General features: G+C 46.7%; 1 protein-coding gene across 1 annotated transcript; it reads left to right on the top strand.

Annotated features, from left to right (window-relative positions):
- The first annotated feature begins 2,948 nt into the window (after window positions 1–2,948).
- LOC124676647 (FT-interacting protein 1-like) lies at window positions 2,949–5,459 on the top strand. Its single transcript, XM_047212688.1, has one exon. It carries the CDS (start codon window positions 2,949–2,951, stop codon window positions 5,457–5,459), a length of 2,511 nt encoding a protein of 836 aa, XP_047068644.1.
- The last annotated feature ends 13,045 nt before the right edge of the window (window positions 5,460–18,504 follow it).

Below are 18,504 nucleotides of genomic sequence, written 5' to 3'. Positions count from 1 at the left end.
GTTGAGTACTCTGCTTCACTGTGGGAAGGTCCATCTTAGACTTGTCCTCCACCCTCTCTTTTCTACTGCTTTCTTAGCCGCTATCGTGACCAGCCAATGCTGCTCTTCTTCTGTCATCCCTTCAACCCGAGACTTGCGTAGCATGTTTTGATAAGATGGGGATTCATGGTTCTCTGCTTGAGGACCTGGGATTATGGGGCTGGCTGGTTCTCTGCTTGAGGACCTGGGATTATGGGGTTTGTTGGTTCTCTGCTTGAGGGCCTAGGATTATCAGCTGCTAGTGCCAGGTTCATGCTACTGCAGTAGAACTATGTATACTTATCGTAATGCAGCCGAACAAATCCTTGCTTTGTGCTGTAATAGTACCATAAACCACTACGGTATTATGTATTGTTATTACTTTGTTTGCAACTATTATTTTCTTTTCTACTGTCCAAGATGTAAAAATTAAAAACACAGAATGTACCTCTGTCTTCAAACCTTTTTTGTTTTGTTTTGAGCTACTGGAGCCTTGACCGTGAGTTTGCAAGTTGTCACTGTATGTTGGCAGTACATGAATGATAGAAGGAATATTGTATTGGCACCTGTTGTTAATATATGATCTGAATTCTTATGAAAAGTACCTGGTCTTACTTATGGATACTTGCATTATGTGGTGGTAGTATGAGAAATGTTGCAGATGAAGGATATTAGTACTTGACCATAGTTTTGGCACCCGGTGCTAGTATATGATCTGAATTCTTATGAAAAGTACCTGGTGTTACTTATGGATATTTGCATAATCGTACTTAGTGCTAGTATGAGAAAGGTTGCAGATGAATGATATTGGTACTTGACCATAGTTTTGGCACCTGGTTATAGTATATGGATACTTGCATAAGCATTGATTTAACTTGGTGCTAGTACCGGAATGGTTGCGGAAGGCATATGTGGGATATTAGTGCTTGATCGTAGTTTCTGAACATCCGCCAAAGTTGCATGCACTCCTGCAATCCTGTTATTTAGCCATAGCAGGAATGCAAATGCTGGTATGACATTCCTTGCGGATGTTTTGCATGTTCAGCTATATTCATATTATTTGCTTTTCGTATCCAAAAAGGTGCCAGAAGATTACATATTCTGTTATCTGTTTCCAAATCTTTCTGCTAGTTAAAACGAAAGAAAAGAATCATTCTCCGACATTGGCGATGAAACCAGATGGAGTATCATGTGTCCTGCATGGCGTTCACAGGATTTGAGGAGCTGTAGTTACTTTGAAACAAAACCTGTCTGCTTTCATGCTTGCATCGAACGACTGACAACAAGTTGACAAATGTTTGCAGAGCGCACATTTAATTTTCCAGTTGGAATATGCACTTTGAAATATGCCAGTATTTCAGTAACGATAACAACCAGGAAAACCAGTAAAAGAGTTGTGCCTACAACAACAACCAAGCCTTTCAGTCCCAAACAAGTTGTGCCTACCATCCAATATTTAGTATCAGTCGCTCATTTGGCACAACAATATCTTCAAATTTTTCTTTTGGCACAACAATAGTAATAATGTGTTGGGCTTGGCCTTATGATTTGCTCCATAAGTAAAGAGATGTTGGGATATTTCTTTGTTAACAAATAGGGACATGCAACCTTTGGTAAAGAAAGTATTACTTAACTCATAGCAACAAGCAAAAGGAGAAAGCAAATGAATCATTGAATCAAGGGACCGACACAGTGCAAAGGGCCAGCTTCGAGATCGCCTGAAGGAATCCATAATCACAAATAGATGAAAGTAAATTAAGGATTAAGTTTCAATTCTGGGAGTGCTACCTGACAGTAAATTTATCCCCGATTTGCCTGATAGAAGTGTTCAAAAGTAACAACTCTCCTGGGGCGCAATGGTGCGCGTAACAGTTCGAGTCTCACATCTATCTTAACAAGGTAACGTGGGAGAGAGTAACTGCACCCTTAAAAACGATAACACAATGTGATCCAAGATATATCAATATTTCCGCAATGCTATTTTCATTGCTCTTTGGTCAATATACTACATGCCAGCTAGGAGAATAAAGCTAAAGGAGTTACTTATAGAATACTAAAAGGATCTTCTTTGGTTAAAGCAAAACCAGGCTCCAAAGTCCCCGAGTTGCTTTTGCTTTTCAAGCAAGCTCACACTTTGTTATTTGTTTCATCATTCCCATATCGACAATGCTGATAAATCAAATCTGGTTAACTGAAGAAAACTTGTGTCTGCATATGCATGATATTAGAGAACTAAAATTAAGTTTTGATATGTTCTTACGGTCATTACTGAATACAGAATGCAGTAGGAGATAATTTTTTAGATATAAAACGTAAGCACATGTGTTGCACAAGTTCAACTTGGTACAAGTATTTCCCTATGTCAGTTGGTGCTGAAACTTCAGAGTACAACATATATATCCACCCTAGATTACTCAAGATGCACTTCACAATTACCAAATATTTAGTCTGAATGACATCATGTGCACCACTACACTGTCGACTGAAAATTACTAAGCTGAAGAAACGTACTTCCAGTTCAGCTAATCCAGGATACGGTAAAGCAGCAGGCACTGGGCTGCAGCTTCCTGAGAAACCACAATCTCAGGGGTCTTCACCAACACGACTGTTCCGACTCACATGTCTGATCTCATCTTTATCCTCTCCGCCTCCGTATCCGAGGAAACTGACAGTCACACAATCTCACCAACTTCCTCTTTAGATTAGACGACAACTCGTTGGTCTTGATCGGATTCCGATGTGCTTCGTAGCAGTGGCGAGTGCACATTCCTTTGCTTAGCACTACTGTCGTAGTTCCGACGATGCCACCTCTGTATGCCTTCCCTTGCCCGTGACGGCAGGGGAAGTCGACCGCCGAACCGACAGCCGGACACGCGCAGCCACGGACAGCGAAGGCCGCGTACCGGAGAACACGGCGAGGGTCGCCGGTCATGGCGTACCCGTATGTGTTCCACGCGCAGGCGCCACGGGCGAGAGCGGAGGAATACAAGGCGAAGGGTGCAATGCCACAGCCACAACCACAACCACAGGTGAGGGAGCAGTGGCCGGCCGGCGGCGGCGGCGGTGGAAGCAGCACGCGTGCGCGTGCCGGCGGCGCCGGATGGATGGGCATTGGCTCCGGCGACAGGCCGCTGGCGAGCACCTACGACCTCGTGGAGCGGATGCATTACCTGTACGTGCGGGTCGTCAAGGCGCGCGGGATCCCCGTTGGCGCGGTCACCGGCGGGTGCAGCCCCTACGTCGAGGTGCGCCTCGGCAACTACCGCGGCACGACGCGGCACCACGAGGGGAAGACGAGCCCGGAGTGGAACCAGGTGTTCGCCTTCTCCAGGGAGCGCGTCCAGGCCACGGCGCTCGAGGTGCTCGTCATGGACAGGAACGCCGTGGCGCGCGACGACTGCGTCGGCAGGGTCGTGTTCGATGTCGCCGAGGTGCCGGTGCGAGTGCCGCCCGACAGCCCGCTCGCGCCGCAGTGGTACCGCCTCGAGACCGCACGCCACGGCGGTGGCGGCGGTGGGATGGTGCTGCAGAGCGAGGTCATGCTCGCGGTGTGGGCCGGCACGCAGGCCGACGAGGCGTTCGCGGACGCGTGGCACGCCGACGCGGCGTCGGTGCGCGGCGGCGTCGATGGAGTGGCGGCCGCTTTGCAGAGCGCGCGGTCCAAGGTGTACGTGACGCCGAAGCTGTGGTACCTCCGGATAAACGTGCTTGAGGCTCAGGACGTCGTGATGGGCGGCGGCCTCTTCGTCGGCGACAAGGTCCGGCCGCACGTCGAGGTCTTCGCTAAGGTCCAAGTCGGCGGCATGATGCTCCGGACCAAGCCGTGCGCCATGAGGAACCCGGCAAGCCTGGCGTGGAACGAGGAGCTGGTCTTCGTCGTGGCCGAGCCGTTCGAGGATCCGGCGGTGCTAATCGTCGAGGCCCGTGCGCACCCTGGCAAGGACGAGATCGTCGGGCGCGCCGTGCTGCCGCTCACGATCTTCGAGAAGCGCCTCGACCGCCGGGCGATCCACTCGCAGTGGTTCAGCCTGGAGCCGTTTGGGCACCCGCTGCGGCAACAGGAAGCCAGGTTCGCCGGCCGCGTCCACCTCCGGGCGTGCCTCGAAGGCGCGTACCACGTCATGGACGAGCCGACCATGTACGTGAGCGACACGCGCCCCACGGCGCGGCAGCTCTGGCGCCCTCCCGTCGGCGTGCTCGAGGTCGGCGTCCTCGGCGCGCAGGGCCTCACTCCCATGAAGACCATCGACGGCCGGGGCACCACCGACGCGTACTGCGTCGCCAAGTACGGGCAGAAGTGGGTGCGCACGCGCACCGCCGTCGACTCGTGCAGCCCGCGGTGGAACGAGCAGTACACGTGGGAGGTGTACGACCCGTGCACGGTGCTCACGCTCGCCATGTTCGACAACTGCCAACTCGGCAACGCCGGCACCGCTGCCGCCGGCATCAGCACCGTCAGAGACCAGAGGATGGGCAAGGTGAGGATTCGCCTCTCGACGCTGGAAATGGACAAGGTGTACACCAACGCGCACCCGCTCGTCGTGCTGCACCCGTCCGGCGTGCGCAAGAACGGCGAGCTCTGCCTCGCCGTGCGCGTCACCTCCGTCTCTCTGTCCAGCGTCGTGTTTTTGTACGGACAGCCCCTCCTCCCCAAGATGCATTACCTCCAGCCGTTCACCATCCCGCAGCTCGACGCACTCCGGCGGCAGGCGATGAGCATCGCGGCGGCGCGGCTCGGCCGGGCCGAGCCGCCGCTGCGCCGGGAGGTTGTGGAGTACATGCTCGACGCAGACTCGCAGGCGTGGAGCCTGCGGCGGAGCAAGGCTAACTTCTTTCGGGTCACGGCGCTGCTGTCCGGCGCGGCCAGCATGGTGCGGTGGCTCGTGGACGTGTGCCACTGGAGGAAACCGGCGACGACCGTGCTTGTTCACCTGCTCTTCATCACCCTCATGTGCTTCCCGGAGCTCATTCTGCCGACCATGTTCCTGTACATGTCCGTAATTGGAGTTTGGAACTACCGGCGCCGGCCCCGCCGCCCGGCGAACATGGACGCGAGGCTCTCCTGCGCGGAGGCCACCCACCCGGACGAGATAGATGAGGAGCTGGACACGTTCCCGACGTCGAAGCCGAACGACGTGGTGCGGCTGCGGTACGATCGGCTGCGGAGCGTGGCCGGGCGGATCCAGACGGTGGTCGGGGACGTGGCGACGCAGGGAGAGCGGGTGCGGTCGCTGCTCGCGTGGAGGGACCCAAGGGCCACGGCGCTGTTCACCGCGCTCTGCCTCGTCGCCGCCGTGGCGCTGTACGTCACGCCGTTCCGGGTCGTCGTGCTCGTCGCCGGGCTGTATGTGCTGCGACACCCGCGGTTCCGGAGCCGGATGCCGTCGGCGGCCAGCAACTTCTTCAAGAGGCTGCCCTCCAGGGCCGATACGATGCTATAGATTGCATGATTGTTCATGTGCTGCTTTGCTTAATTCTTTTGTTCGTTGCCGTGATCTGTAAGTGCCACGGACGAGGTAGCGCCGTGGCGGCTACACCCAGACCAGCCACTTTTCACCAACATGATCAAAATATAGCAGCTCACAGCTAATCCTGGGCGACTTCAAACTGAAAATGCCTCTGAACAAACTCACATTTATCACAGAAATCGTCCAGATTTCTGCCCCATCTGCAATTTTCCTGTATATATCTCACTACATCATGCAAGTACTTCGATTCTTTTTTTCTTCTATATGTACACCTATTCTTACCAGATCTCTGAACCCGTTTCAAAATCTGCATCCATCCAATCCAACAGGCTGAAATACAGGAGGGCATGCACTTCAGAAGATTGACTAGCCTTTCAGATAAGATGTTCAAGGAACAAAAGGGAACGCGGCGATTCCACCCTATATCAGCACAATTTTGCAAACAAATTCATGTGTTCCTGTTGAATCAAGCGCTCACATCACTCATCTGCTAGGGTTCATGGGAGAGAGAGAGGAGATAGTTTCGTTGTCTGAGACCTTCCATACACTTCTTCTCATTTCTTTCTTTCCGTATATACAAGATAAAGTTGCAGTCTAGTCCCTCTACAAACGCATATTTACCTACGAGACTCAAGAACTCCCCCTCAAGATAGGGCAAATATATCTAATAGCCCCATCTTGTCACACAATTTAACAAAAGATACAACATTAACACCCTTAGTTAACACATCAGCTAGTTGGTCTCCTGACTTGACAAAGCTAATCTGAAGAGCTCCTTCATCCAATTTTTCTTGATGAAATGCCTATCAATCCTAATATGCTCCTTCTATCTTGCTCGGGGACGAGCAAGAATCCAGCTTGGGGAAGTTGGTGAGTGCATTTTTAGCATGTTTTTATACCATTATTTTGTTAAGTTATCATTGAGTAGTTATAGGATTTTTGTACTTTACCGCGCTACCGCGTCCTTTTATGCTTGTCTACACAAGATCTTAAAATAATAAGACAATGATAAAATATCAAAAAAAACTGCCATTTTATGGTATTTTAACGTGATAAAAATCATTTAAACACTTAATTATGCACCTGGGCGAAAGGAGGATGCGAAGACGAGTTCCAGAAGGTTTAGCGGACGTCTGTATGGGGAAGAATCGCCCGTACCGTCCACCCGTATGGCCTGCTAGGACGACCGCCTCGTTAGATACTCTCGCCTCCCGCAGACGGATCTGAGATCAAGGCACATACGCGACCAAAAAACACCAGAACACCGTCCCAGAAGAGATCTCAAGGAAGAACAAGAAGGGGCTTCATCCAAGCTGCTACCCGGATCATTGGAGGACAAGGCATCATCGCCTTCATCATCCACAACGAAACCACCATCTCCATCCCATCCATCTCCCTGGATTGTAATCTCCATTGTCATTATGGGTTTGTACTTGAATTCACACCGTTATTCATATTCCATTCTCAAGATTATGATGATGTTCTTGATTGTCTCCATGTGTGAGTAGTCCACTCCATTCCTGGGGGAGATGGGAAACCCTAGTAGTATTATAATATGAATGAAGATGATTTATAGCTTTGCACTATGTTTGTATGTTAGTTTTCTCTTGTGTTGTTGCATGAAGTCGACCATGTAACATTTGCCTAAGGGTCACAAGAGGGAATTATCTTGAGGACTATGCTTTAATCTTAACCAAGATTAAAAATCTTAGTACTCATGCCAAATGGCTATGTGCATCCCTGGTTGGTGCAGAGGCCGGGAAGTGAAATTCTCCCCATTTAAAATGACTTTCGGTTTAACCCCACCTGTGAATATCACTCATCTTTTTGGTACTTGGCTTAGTGGTATTGCAAAGAAAGATGTACTGCAGATTCGTGTGGGTGTATGCGCTTTGATTTGGGCTATATGGAATGTGCGTAATGAAGTGGTTTTTAACAAGCCGAAACCTCAACCTTTCTTGCGGGTAATTCCTTTGGCTATTCATTGGATCCGTACGTGGTCTTATCTCCAACCAGCAGGATCATCGGGCTGCCATGGAGTCTGGGTGCAACCGACTGGAGATGGTCGCACGGGATTTTTACAACCAGTGTGGCTGGCGGCATCAGCTTAGATTAAATCTTTGATGTTTTCTTGGAGACAACTTCTTTGTTTATTTAGATGGTTGATTTTAGTCTCGACTTTAGTCGATGACTGAGTTGTAATAAACTGTAAACGCCGGAGTCTCTTTTAATAAGGTAATAAAGCAGCCATATGCATCATTTTGATGCAGAGGCTGGGGTATTATCCCCATTTCGAAAAAAAACAAGAGGGAATTACCTTCGGAAGTGAGATAGTGTATACGGCGGGAAGTGCCATACCATGTGCGGTGCATTATTATACCGAAGGAGGAGATACGAAGGGACTCGCAACGCTCAACAAATAACCACGGGGTAATCCCTTAATTGTGATGGACCAATAGGTGGCTTGCCGAAGGTCATTGCGGTGGTTATTCAGGTATGTGTTATGAGATATATATTCCAACTTCAAGCCTTTCCCACATACAACGAGGGCCAAGATATGAATTATCTAGTTTATATTCTTAGTTAATACTAGCGGTGGAACCGACAACCCCCGAGAACATTTTAATATTAGTATAGTTCAAACGTGATCTTTAGTCGCATTTATATTTTCCTATTTCAGTTATTTACTCTACACAACATCCTACAAAACACTTTAAAAACAAAACTTCGCTTGAGATTTGAGACATTTTAAGTGATTTTAGATAAATATCAACAAGGGGCATTAAGATCACTACTAGTAGCTCATCGTGGTTCGATACTCTCATTTCGAAACTAGCTACAACTGATCTGTGTACTTGCAGCCATCAAACACCGCCTCACACCATAAGTATTTTAGGAACATTCATTGCTATCATTAAATATCTGGTGATATCTAGTAAATGCCTGTTCTTTCTCTCACTCAAGCCATTTTGCTTAGAAGTACTAGGACAACTAGTTTGATGGATAATACCAAAGCTTGACAAATATTCATCAAACTGTTTGTTAACATATTCTATACCATTATCTGTTCTAAATATTTTTACCTAAGAATCATACCGCGTCATAATTAAATTATGGAAATTCCTAAAGCATTCAAATACATCATTCTTGTTTCTCAAAACATAGACCCACGGTGGTTCTAATGCAAAAATCAATAAAAGTGACAAATGAACTATATCTATTAAAGGACTAAACTCCACTTGGTCCCCAAACATCAAAGTGGATGACTTGAAGTGGTACAAAACTTCCATTATCAGATGAACATTAGTACTACGAGTAAGTTTCCCATATTGACATGCATCACATACTAGACTCCCTTTATCCACTCTGCTATGCAGATTCGGATACAACTGGCCAAGAGTGATAAAAGACATATGTCCTAGCATGTGGTGATGCAGAAGTAATTCTTCCCATGCTGAATGATGCGCAACAGCATCGGACACATACGATATATTTTGATCCATATAATACAAGCCCCCGGTTCTTTTGGGAAGGAACCGGGATATCACCTAGTAAATTTGCTGGCTGTTTGTAGACCCAAGGAATCTGGCGGGCTGGGTATTATCAACTCCAAGAAAATGAACATGCACTCATGTTGAAGTGGATCTAGAAATTGTACCAAGGGGACAATTCGCTTTGGGCGCAAATCATCTCCGCCAAATATGTTGAAGCCAGGGACATCTTTTCAGGCACGAGCCAGGGGGGTTCGCCGTTCTGGAAATCCTTACATAAAATCAAACACTTCTTCAAATTAGGAGCTAGACACCAGGTTCGTGATGGTATGCGCACACAGTTCTAGTTTGACTCTTGGGCAGGTCCAAGACCCCTTAGTGACCAGTTCCCGAATCTGTTTAGCATTTGCGATCACCCTACTATATCGGTTGCGTCGGCCTGTAACACGGTTATAGGCATCCGTTTTCGCAGAACCTTTAACTAGCTGGCCTCAGAGGAATGGAGGCAACTTCAGCTGATCCTTGAGAACACAACTCTTTGCCAGGGGCAGGACAATATTACTTGGGGTCTCGACCCATCAGGAGTTTACACGGTGAGCTCCATGTACAACAAGCTCTCACAAGGTGCCTCAGTGGCACACTTCAAGGAGATTTGGGCTGCCAAGTTGCCACTCAAAATCAAGATCTTTTCTTGGCAGCTAGCAGTTGGCCGTCTCCCATCGAGTGATCTAATCGCCTATCATCATGGCCCGGTCTCTGGGCGCGGTGCTTTGTGTAACCATGTGGAGAACGTCAATCATATATTTTTCTCGTGCTCTCCAGCTCGCTTCATGTGGAGTATGGTCCGATAGCTGTTAGGGTGCAACTGGTCTCCGTCCTCGTTTGCCCAATTCTTTGCGATCCTATCAAGTTTTGCTGGGATACCCCGTCGTCTTCTTTGGCTTTTGTTTGTGGCCCAAAGTTGGGCACTTTGGCTAATACGCAATAAGCTTACCTTATAATCTAAGTTAATTCGACAACCGGCTGACATTATTTTCAAAACTATCATCTTCCTGCAGCTGTGGTCACCATCGGCAAAACCTCAAGACAGGGCAAGCATCCAGGAGCTGGTAAATCAGCTAAGGCGTACACACACGGAGGTGCTGGCAAGTCATGCCTAGGAGCGATCTTGGTGGCGGGCTTGGGGAGTCCGAGCTATCCTGAAGCGTCCTAGTGCTGCTCCTTTTAGCTGCCTTTTTATCTTTACCTTTGGCTAAGCTGTATGGCGCAGCATGTAATCCTTTAACTTGTGTTTCGAACCCGAGGGCTTTATTAATTTAAAGTCGGGTAGTGTTATCACCAGAATTTAGCCAGAGCAGGAGATGGGCCGTGATCGAGATGGGCTTAGAGGACATGCGTATGAAGTGTCTCTGAAGCGGCCTTGTACGAGAGTTTGGGCTAGATTGCCCGTGTATCTGTATATTATGGTAGAATTAAGAGATAGAGTTTAGCTCGTACACGGTTAGGTTTATTCCCGAATTAGAAAGTCCACGGACTATAAATATGTACCTAGGGTTATTGAGAAAGGAGGACGACCACGTTCACAACAAACACAATCTAGGCGCATCGCCACCCCTTGTTTCGAGGGTTTCTTCCGGGTAAGCATCATGCTGCCTAGATCGCATCTTGCGATCTAGGCAGTATCGGTTTATTCGTTATCTGGTGTTGCTCGTACTGAAGCCTTGTTGATGGCGAGTAACACCCTTATCATAGATGTTTTGGGGCTTGCATCGATGTTTTTCTGAATATGTTTGCTTAGCTATGCTGCCCCTCGATATCTAGCTGCCTTTACATCTATCTTAGGTGTAAGGGCAGCATCTTGCTCGTTCTTTATTTAGTAGATCCGATCTCGTTATAGTTGTTCCTTGTTCCGCAAGGATTAGTTTGATATCCGCATGGTTAGGCCTTGCAAACGGGTTGAACGATCCGGTAGTGCGTGAGGCATGGTTTGCTAGTCCTAGAAGGGATTGTTCGGGAACCGACTTCATGTTGGTTTTTAGGCCTCTTTTAGGACTGGTTTTCTATCATCTTTCGTATACTGCTAGGCTCAACTACGTGTAGGATGTTCCGGTTATGCGGTGAAAACCCTAAACTGTCGTAGATTGGTTTAACTTTGTATTGATCAAGCGGGATCCCCATGTCATCGTAAATCCAACGTGAACCATGGGGCAATCGGCTCTTTGAGCCGATTCACAGGGCAACCTGAGAGCCGATCGGGCTCGTATTTAATGTTTACGTGTCTACCATGCAGGAAGCTAATCGAAGTAATCCAACACCTTCGTGACCAGGTATAGGTCAGGTGGCACGCCCTTGCGACCGCCATGACGTGTGCCGGAGCATTGCGGGCCGTTGCCCGAGGGACCAGGGCCCACCAGCAGTCCTGGGAGCCTCCCGGCTCTTCGTGTTGCTCGTCGCTGCTCACCGGTGGGTTTTGGCAGGCAACACATTCTGGCACGCCCGGTGGGACACTCTACACCAACTACATCAACATCTGCAGCTACGATGTCGGACGAACCAGTCAAGTATGAAGATCTGCCTGCGGATCACAAGAAGAAATATGATGAGCTTAAGGCTCTCTTCGAAGCCGATCTCATCGGCTCTTTCGAAAGGACCCGTGCACATGGCATTAGGTTCAAGGGATTCACACCCGAAGGCGTGCTTGATGGAGTAGATCTGTCTCTCCCTTCGGAGGAGCGCACCAGGGCTTTGCGCCAAGAAGTTAATTATATGGTGGCTCATTCTCTACACCGTGATGCGTGCAATTAACACACGTCCGTTGGGAACCCCAAGAGGAAGGTGTGATGCGTACAGTAGCAAGTTTTCCCTCAGAAAGAAACCAAGGTTTATCGAACCAGGAGGAGCCAAGAAGCACGTTGAAGGTTGATGGTGGTGGAATGTAATGCGGCGCAACACCGGGGATTCGGCGCCAACGTGGAACCCGCACAACACAACCAAAGTACTTTGCCCCAACGTAACGATGAGGTTGTCAATCTCACCGGCTTGTCGTGAACAAAGGATTAACCGTATTGCGTGGAAGATGATTGTTTGCGAAGAACAAGTAATGAACAAGTATTGCGATAGATTGTATTTCGGATGTAAAGAATAGACCGGGGTCCACAGCTCACTAGCGGTGTCTCTCCCATAAGATAAATAGCATGTTGGGTGAACAAATTACAGTTGGGCAATTGACAAATAAAGAAGGCATAACAATGCACATACAAATATCATGATGAGTACTATGAGATTTAATCAGGGCATTACGACAAAGTACATAGACCGCCATCCAGCATGCATCTATGCCTAAAAAGTCCACTTTCAGGTTATCATCCGAACCCCTTTCGGTATTAAGTTGCAAGCAACAAACAATTGCATTAAGTATGGTGCGTAATGTAATCAATAACTACATCCTCGGACATAGCATCAATGTTTTATCCCTAGTGGCAACAACACATCCACAACCTTAGAACTTTCTCGTCACCGTCCCGCATTTAATGGAGGCATGAACCCACTATCGAGCATAAATACTCCCTCTTGGAGTTAAGAGTAAAAACTTGGCCGAGCCTCTACTAATAACGGAGAGCATGCAAGAACATAAACAACATATATGATAGATTGATAATCAACTTGACATAGTATTCAATATTCATCGGATCCCAACAAACACAACATGTATGATTACAAAGAAACGATCTTGATCATGATAGGCAGCTCACAAGATCGAGCATGATAGCACGATTAGGAGAAGACGACCATCTAGCTACTGCTATGGACCCATGGTCCAGGGGTGAACTACTCACACATCAATCCGGAGGCGATCATGGCGATGAAGAGTCCTTCGGGCGATGATTCCCCTCTCCGGCAGGGTGCCGGAGGTGATCTCCTGAATCCCCCGAGATGGGATTGGCGGCGGCTGCGTCTCTGGAAGGTTTTCCGTATCGTGGCTCTCGGTACAGAGGGTTTCGCGACGGAGGCTTTAAGTAGGCGGAAGGGCGGAGTCGGGAGAGTCACGGGGGCCCCACACGCTAGGGACGCGCGGGCCCCCTCTAGGCCGCGCCGCCCTAGTGTGGCGGTGCTCCGTGGCCCCACTTCGTCTCCCTCCGGTCTTCTCGGAAGCTTCGTGGAAAAATAGGCCCCCGGGCGTTGATTTCGTCCAATTCCGAGAATATTTCCTTACTAGGATTTCTGAAACCAAAAACAGCAGAAAACAGACAATCGGCTCTTCGGCATCTCGTCAATAGGTTAGTGCCGGAAAATGCATAATAACGACATATAATGTGTATAAAACATGTGAGTATCATCATAAAAGTAGCATGGAACATAAGAAATTATAGATACGTTTGGGACGTATCAAGCATCCCCAAGCTTAGTTCCTACTCGCCCTCGAGTAGGTAAACGATAACAAAGATAATTTCTGAAGTGACATGCTATCATAATCTTGATCAATACTATTGTAAAGCACATGAGATGAATGCAGCGATTCGAAGCAATGATGAAGATAATGAGTAAACAAATGAATCATATAGCAAAGACTTTTCATGAATAATACTTTCAAGACAAGCATCAATAAGACTTGCATAACAGTTAACTCATAAGCAATAAGTTCTAAATAAAGGCATTGAAGCAACACAAAGGAAGATATAAGTTTCAGCGGTTGCTTTCAACTTCAACATATTTATCTCATGGATAATTGTCAACACAAAGTAATATAACAAGTGCAATAGGTGAACATGTAAGAATCAATGCACACAATTGATACAAGTGTTTGCTTCTAAGATAGAAAGAATAGGTAAACTGACTCAACAATAAAGTAAAAGATAGGCCCTTTGCAGAGGGAAGCATTGATTACTATTTTTGTGCTAGAGCTTTTTATTTTAAAAACAAGAAACAATTTTGTCAACGGTAGTAATAAAGCATATGAGTTATGTATAAGACATCTTATAAGTTGCAAGCCTCATGCATAGTATACTAATAGTGCCCGCACCTTGTCCTAATTAGCTTGGGTTAACACGGATTATCATTGCATAACATATGTTTCAACCAAGTGTCACAAAGGGGTACCTCTATGCCGCCTCGTACAAGGGTCTAAGGAGAAAGTTCGCATTGGATTTCTCGCTTTTGATCATTCTTCAACTTAGACACCCATACCGGGACAACATAGACAACGAGATAATGGACTCCTCTTTTAATGCTTAAGCATTCAACAACAGTTAATATTCTCATAAGAGATTGAGGTTTTATGTCCAAACTTATTTTTCCACCATGATTCATGGCTTTAGTTAGCGGCCCAATGTTCTTCTCTAACAGTATGCATACTCAAACCATTTGATTGTGAAAACCGCCCTTACTTCAGACAAGACGAACATGCATAGCAACTCACATGATATTCAACAAATGTAAAAGTTGATGGCGTGCCCAGAAAGCATGGTTACCGCTCAACAAGCAACTTACTAAGAAATAAGACACATAAGTACATATTCTTCACCACAATAGTTTTTAAGGCTATTTTGTCCCATGAGCTATATATTGCAAAGGTAAAGAATGGAAATTTTAAAGGTAGCACTCAAGTAATGTACTTTGGAATGGCGGAGAAATACCATGTGGTAGGTAGGTATGGTGGACACAAATGGCATGGATTTTGGCTCAAGGATTTGGATGCACGAGAAGAATCCCTCTCAATACAAGGCTAGGCTAGCAAGGTTGTTTGAAGCAAACTCAAGTATGAAATGGTGCAGCAAGACTCACATATAAACATATTGTAAGCATTATAAGACTTTACATCGTCTCCTTGTTGTTCAAACACCTCAACCAGAAAATATCTAGACTTAGAGAGAACAATCATGCAAACCAAATTTTAACATGCTCTATGTAGTTATTCATTAATGGGTACAAGGTACAGGATGCAAGAGCTTAAACAAGATCTATATGAGCACAACAATTGCCAAGTATCACATTATTCAAGACATTATACCAATTACCACATGCGGCATTTTCCGTTTCCAACCATATATCAATGAATGAGGTAGTTCAACTTTCGCAATGAACATTAAAGATAAAGCTAAGAACACATGTGTTCATACGAAACAGCGGAGCGTAATATCTCCAATATAAAGAATGCTAGGATCCGACTTTATTCAAACAAAACAAAAACTAAAGCAAACAGACGCTCCAAGCAAAGCACATAAGATGTGACGGAATAAAAATATAGTTTCATTAGAGGAACCTGATAATGTTGTCGATGAAGAAGGGGATGCCTTGGGCATCCCCAAGCTTAGATGCTTGAGTCTTCTTAAAATATGCAGGGATGAACCACGGGGGCATCCCCAAGCTTAGACTTTTCACTCCTCTTGATCATAGTATATCATCCTCCTCTCTTGACCCTTGAAAACTTCCTCCACACCAAACTTTAAGCAAACTCATTAGAGGGTTAGTGCACAATCAAAAATTCACATGTTCAGAGGTGACACAATCATTCTTAACACTTCTGGACATTGCACAAAGCTACTGGACACTAATGGAACAAAGAAATCCATCGAACATAGCAAAACAGGCAATGCGAAATAAAAGGCAGAATCTGTCAAAAACAGAACAGTCCGTAAAGACGAACCTGGAAGGGGCACTTAACTTGCTCAAACGGAAAAACTCAAAACTAATGAAAGTTGCGTACATATCTAGGGATCACACACGTAAATTTGCAGATTTTTTTGATTTTTTTACAGAGACTTCTGCGCGAATTCGTGACAGACAGCAATGCTGTTTCTGCGCAGCAATCCAAATCTAGCATCAACTTTACCATAGAGACTTTACTTGGCACAAAAACATGATAAGGAGAGGTTGCTACAGTAGTAACAACTTCCAAGAATCAAATATAAAACAAAGGTACTGTAGTAAAAAAAACATGGGTTGTCTCCCATAAGCGCTTTTCTTTAACGCCTTTCAGCTAGGCGCAGAAAGTGTGAATCAAGTATTATCAAGAGATGAAGAATCGACATCATAATTTGTTCTAGGGATTTCTATTTTCATGCCCTCAGGTCCTTAGTTGTACTCAGTTTTCCCCAGCTCCTTAGTTTTTCCTCAGTTTTCCCCAAGCCCTTGTCTGAACCCGCAGAAGGAGCTCGGACGGAAGGAATCCGTTAAGTTGACCGTTCCGTGCTGACGAGTGGGGTCGTGTCGTTTGTGGGGTCACGTCGTGTGGGACCGCGTCGTGTGGGGCTGGTAGGAAGGGACCGCATGGGACAGGACGAGACCATGTTTGTGGGGCCGTAGCGTGTGGAGCCGTGTGGGTCCGGGACGGGAGCACGAGTGGTTTCTGTCTCTTTCGTCCAGCATTAGCAGTTTTCAATGTACCTTTTTCCTCTCTCTCGCTCGATCTCATTCATATTTGATAGCCCAAATTGGTAGCAAATCTAGAGCAGCTTGTCCTTCTGTTTTTTAACGCCATTCATTTCTTTATGCCTTCGTTTTTACCCAATCAGGTAGGAAATCTAGGGCACAAATCCAGAGAGAAAATATAGGATAAGCTGCATACAACAACCAACATAGCATAGATATATTCAGGACAGATCCAAAAGTAGTACCGATAGATCCAACATAAGCTACATTTTACATGAATTTAAGCTGCTCTACAGATAGAGCAGTCACATACGAGAGTGCAGTAGGCACGTTCAACGCCTCCGGGTAGCGCGTGTGACTCGCTTGGAGGTTGCGCAGGTGAATCCCAAGTGCTTTGTGTTTGGCCATGTACGCATGCACGTTCACGGTCCTTTCAACTCTAGCGCCACATCCGCCAATGGATTCAGCATGGTTCACCAGGGAGTTGAAGTCGGTGGCGCGGAGCTTCCTGTTGCGTAAGGGGCACTTGTAAATGCCTCGAGCAAAGGGGCCATCGTAATGGCCGGACTGCAGCCTCCCGAGGACGTGACGAGTCTTGGTGTGGAAGGACTCGTCGTCGCCGTCGACGTCGCTGCTTCTGCACCTCTCACGTAGCACCAAAGATCGTGCAAAAAACGGAGTCAATTGCAACGATGATGGAACAGAGAGTGAACAAAAAATCATGCATGATAATATGGGCTCGAAAAAAGAGGTAGCCTCAGCTACATTGGACACACTTATATCCAGGATTTGAGTCAGCAAACCAAAGATCATGCACAACAAATTTGTACACACCAATTGTTTACTGACCAAACCCTGAATCAATTTATGCCCAAATATTCATCATCATCGGCACAAATCTTAAACAAAAGCAAATCACAAACACTAATAACGCAAGATCTAACACAAAAGGATCGAACTAGGAACAGACGAACAGTAATAACGCAAGATCTAACACAAAAGGATTGAATTAGGAACAGACGAACCGTAATAATGCTAGATCTAACACAAAATGATTGAAATGAGATAAGAACAAGGGAACAAAGGGTTACCTCCGGCTCGTTGTCGACGATGCTGGTGTCGTAGGGGTTCTCCGGCGCGTCGTATTGCACCGGTTCGTACGGGTCCCAAGCGACGGGACTCGGACGGTGGCGGCGGCCGATGCGCCCGGCTGCTACGTTGGAAGCAGCGACAGGGGCCTCGGACGGGGCGGCGGCCGATCCGCCGGCTGCTACGTTGGAAGCAGCGACAGGGGCCTGGACGGGGCGGCGGCTGATGTGCCGACAATGGGCATCTCATTCTTCTCCATCGCCGGCGGTTTTCTTCGGGGTTTTTTCTTCGGTTGTGGAGAAGATGATGGGACAGGAGAGGCGGTTGCAGTGAGCCAGTGAGAACGTGCGTCGAGGGAGAAAGAGGGGCTCTATAAAGACGAAGGTGGCGTGTACCGCAACACGCGTCCGCTATGCACGGCTGCAGCGTGCACCGCTACACGAGTCTAACCCTGGGACGTTTGGTGTACTCGGCTATAACCTCAGGCCTTATACAGTAAATTTTATCCGTACTCAGTTTTCCCCTCGAGGACTTAGACCGGCAAGTGCAATATACTCAGTTTTACCCTCAAGTAGCTGGTCAACAGAGAGTCAACAAATGAGATTAACATAGCTAATTGAGTCATTTCATGCGCAAAAAAATCCAAAAAAATAAAAACATAGTGGCAACTACTCATGGAGTCTTCCTACGCAACCTCGCCACCTAGAAAACCTTAACAAACATATATAAATCAAGTTTTACCACAAATTGCCACTTCTCAGAATCACTAGTGTAGCTATGAAGATGCATGGTTTTCCACCCAAACACCTTTGCAAAACATCTTTCCCAAAACATAGTTTGTCTAAATGATGCCATAATTGTCACACTCATGTATATTTGAATTGCAAATAATTTGATGTAGCCCAATATGAATTATATTGTACAAAACACACATTTTTCATTTTGTAATTCTTTTGTTTGAATCCCTTAGTCTATTTACTATTTATGTGCCCTTGGATTCTTAGTACTACTCAGTTTTGCCCTCAAGTACTCGTCACAAATGCTCCGAGAAGCCCAAACTTATCCCGATT

The sequence above is a fragment of the Lolium rigidum genome, chromosome 7, assembly GCF_022539505.1.
Source record: "Lolium rigidum isolate FL_2022 chromosome 7, APGP_CSIRO_Lrig_0.1, whole genome shotgun sequence".
Classification (NCBI taxonomy): Eukaryota; Viridiplantae; Streptophyta; class Magnoliopsida; order Poales; family Poaceae; genus Lolium; species Lolium rigidum.
The sequence above is the reverse complement of the archived record's forward strand: the minus strand, read 5'-3'. Positions and strand labels throughout refer to the sequence as shown.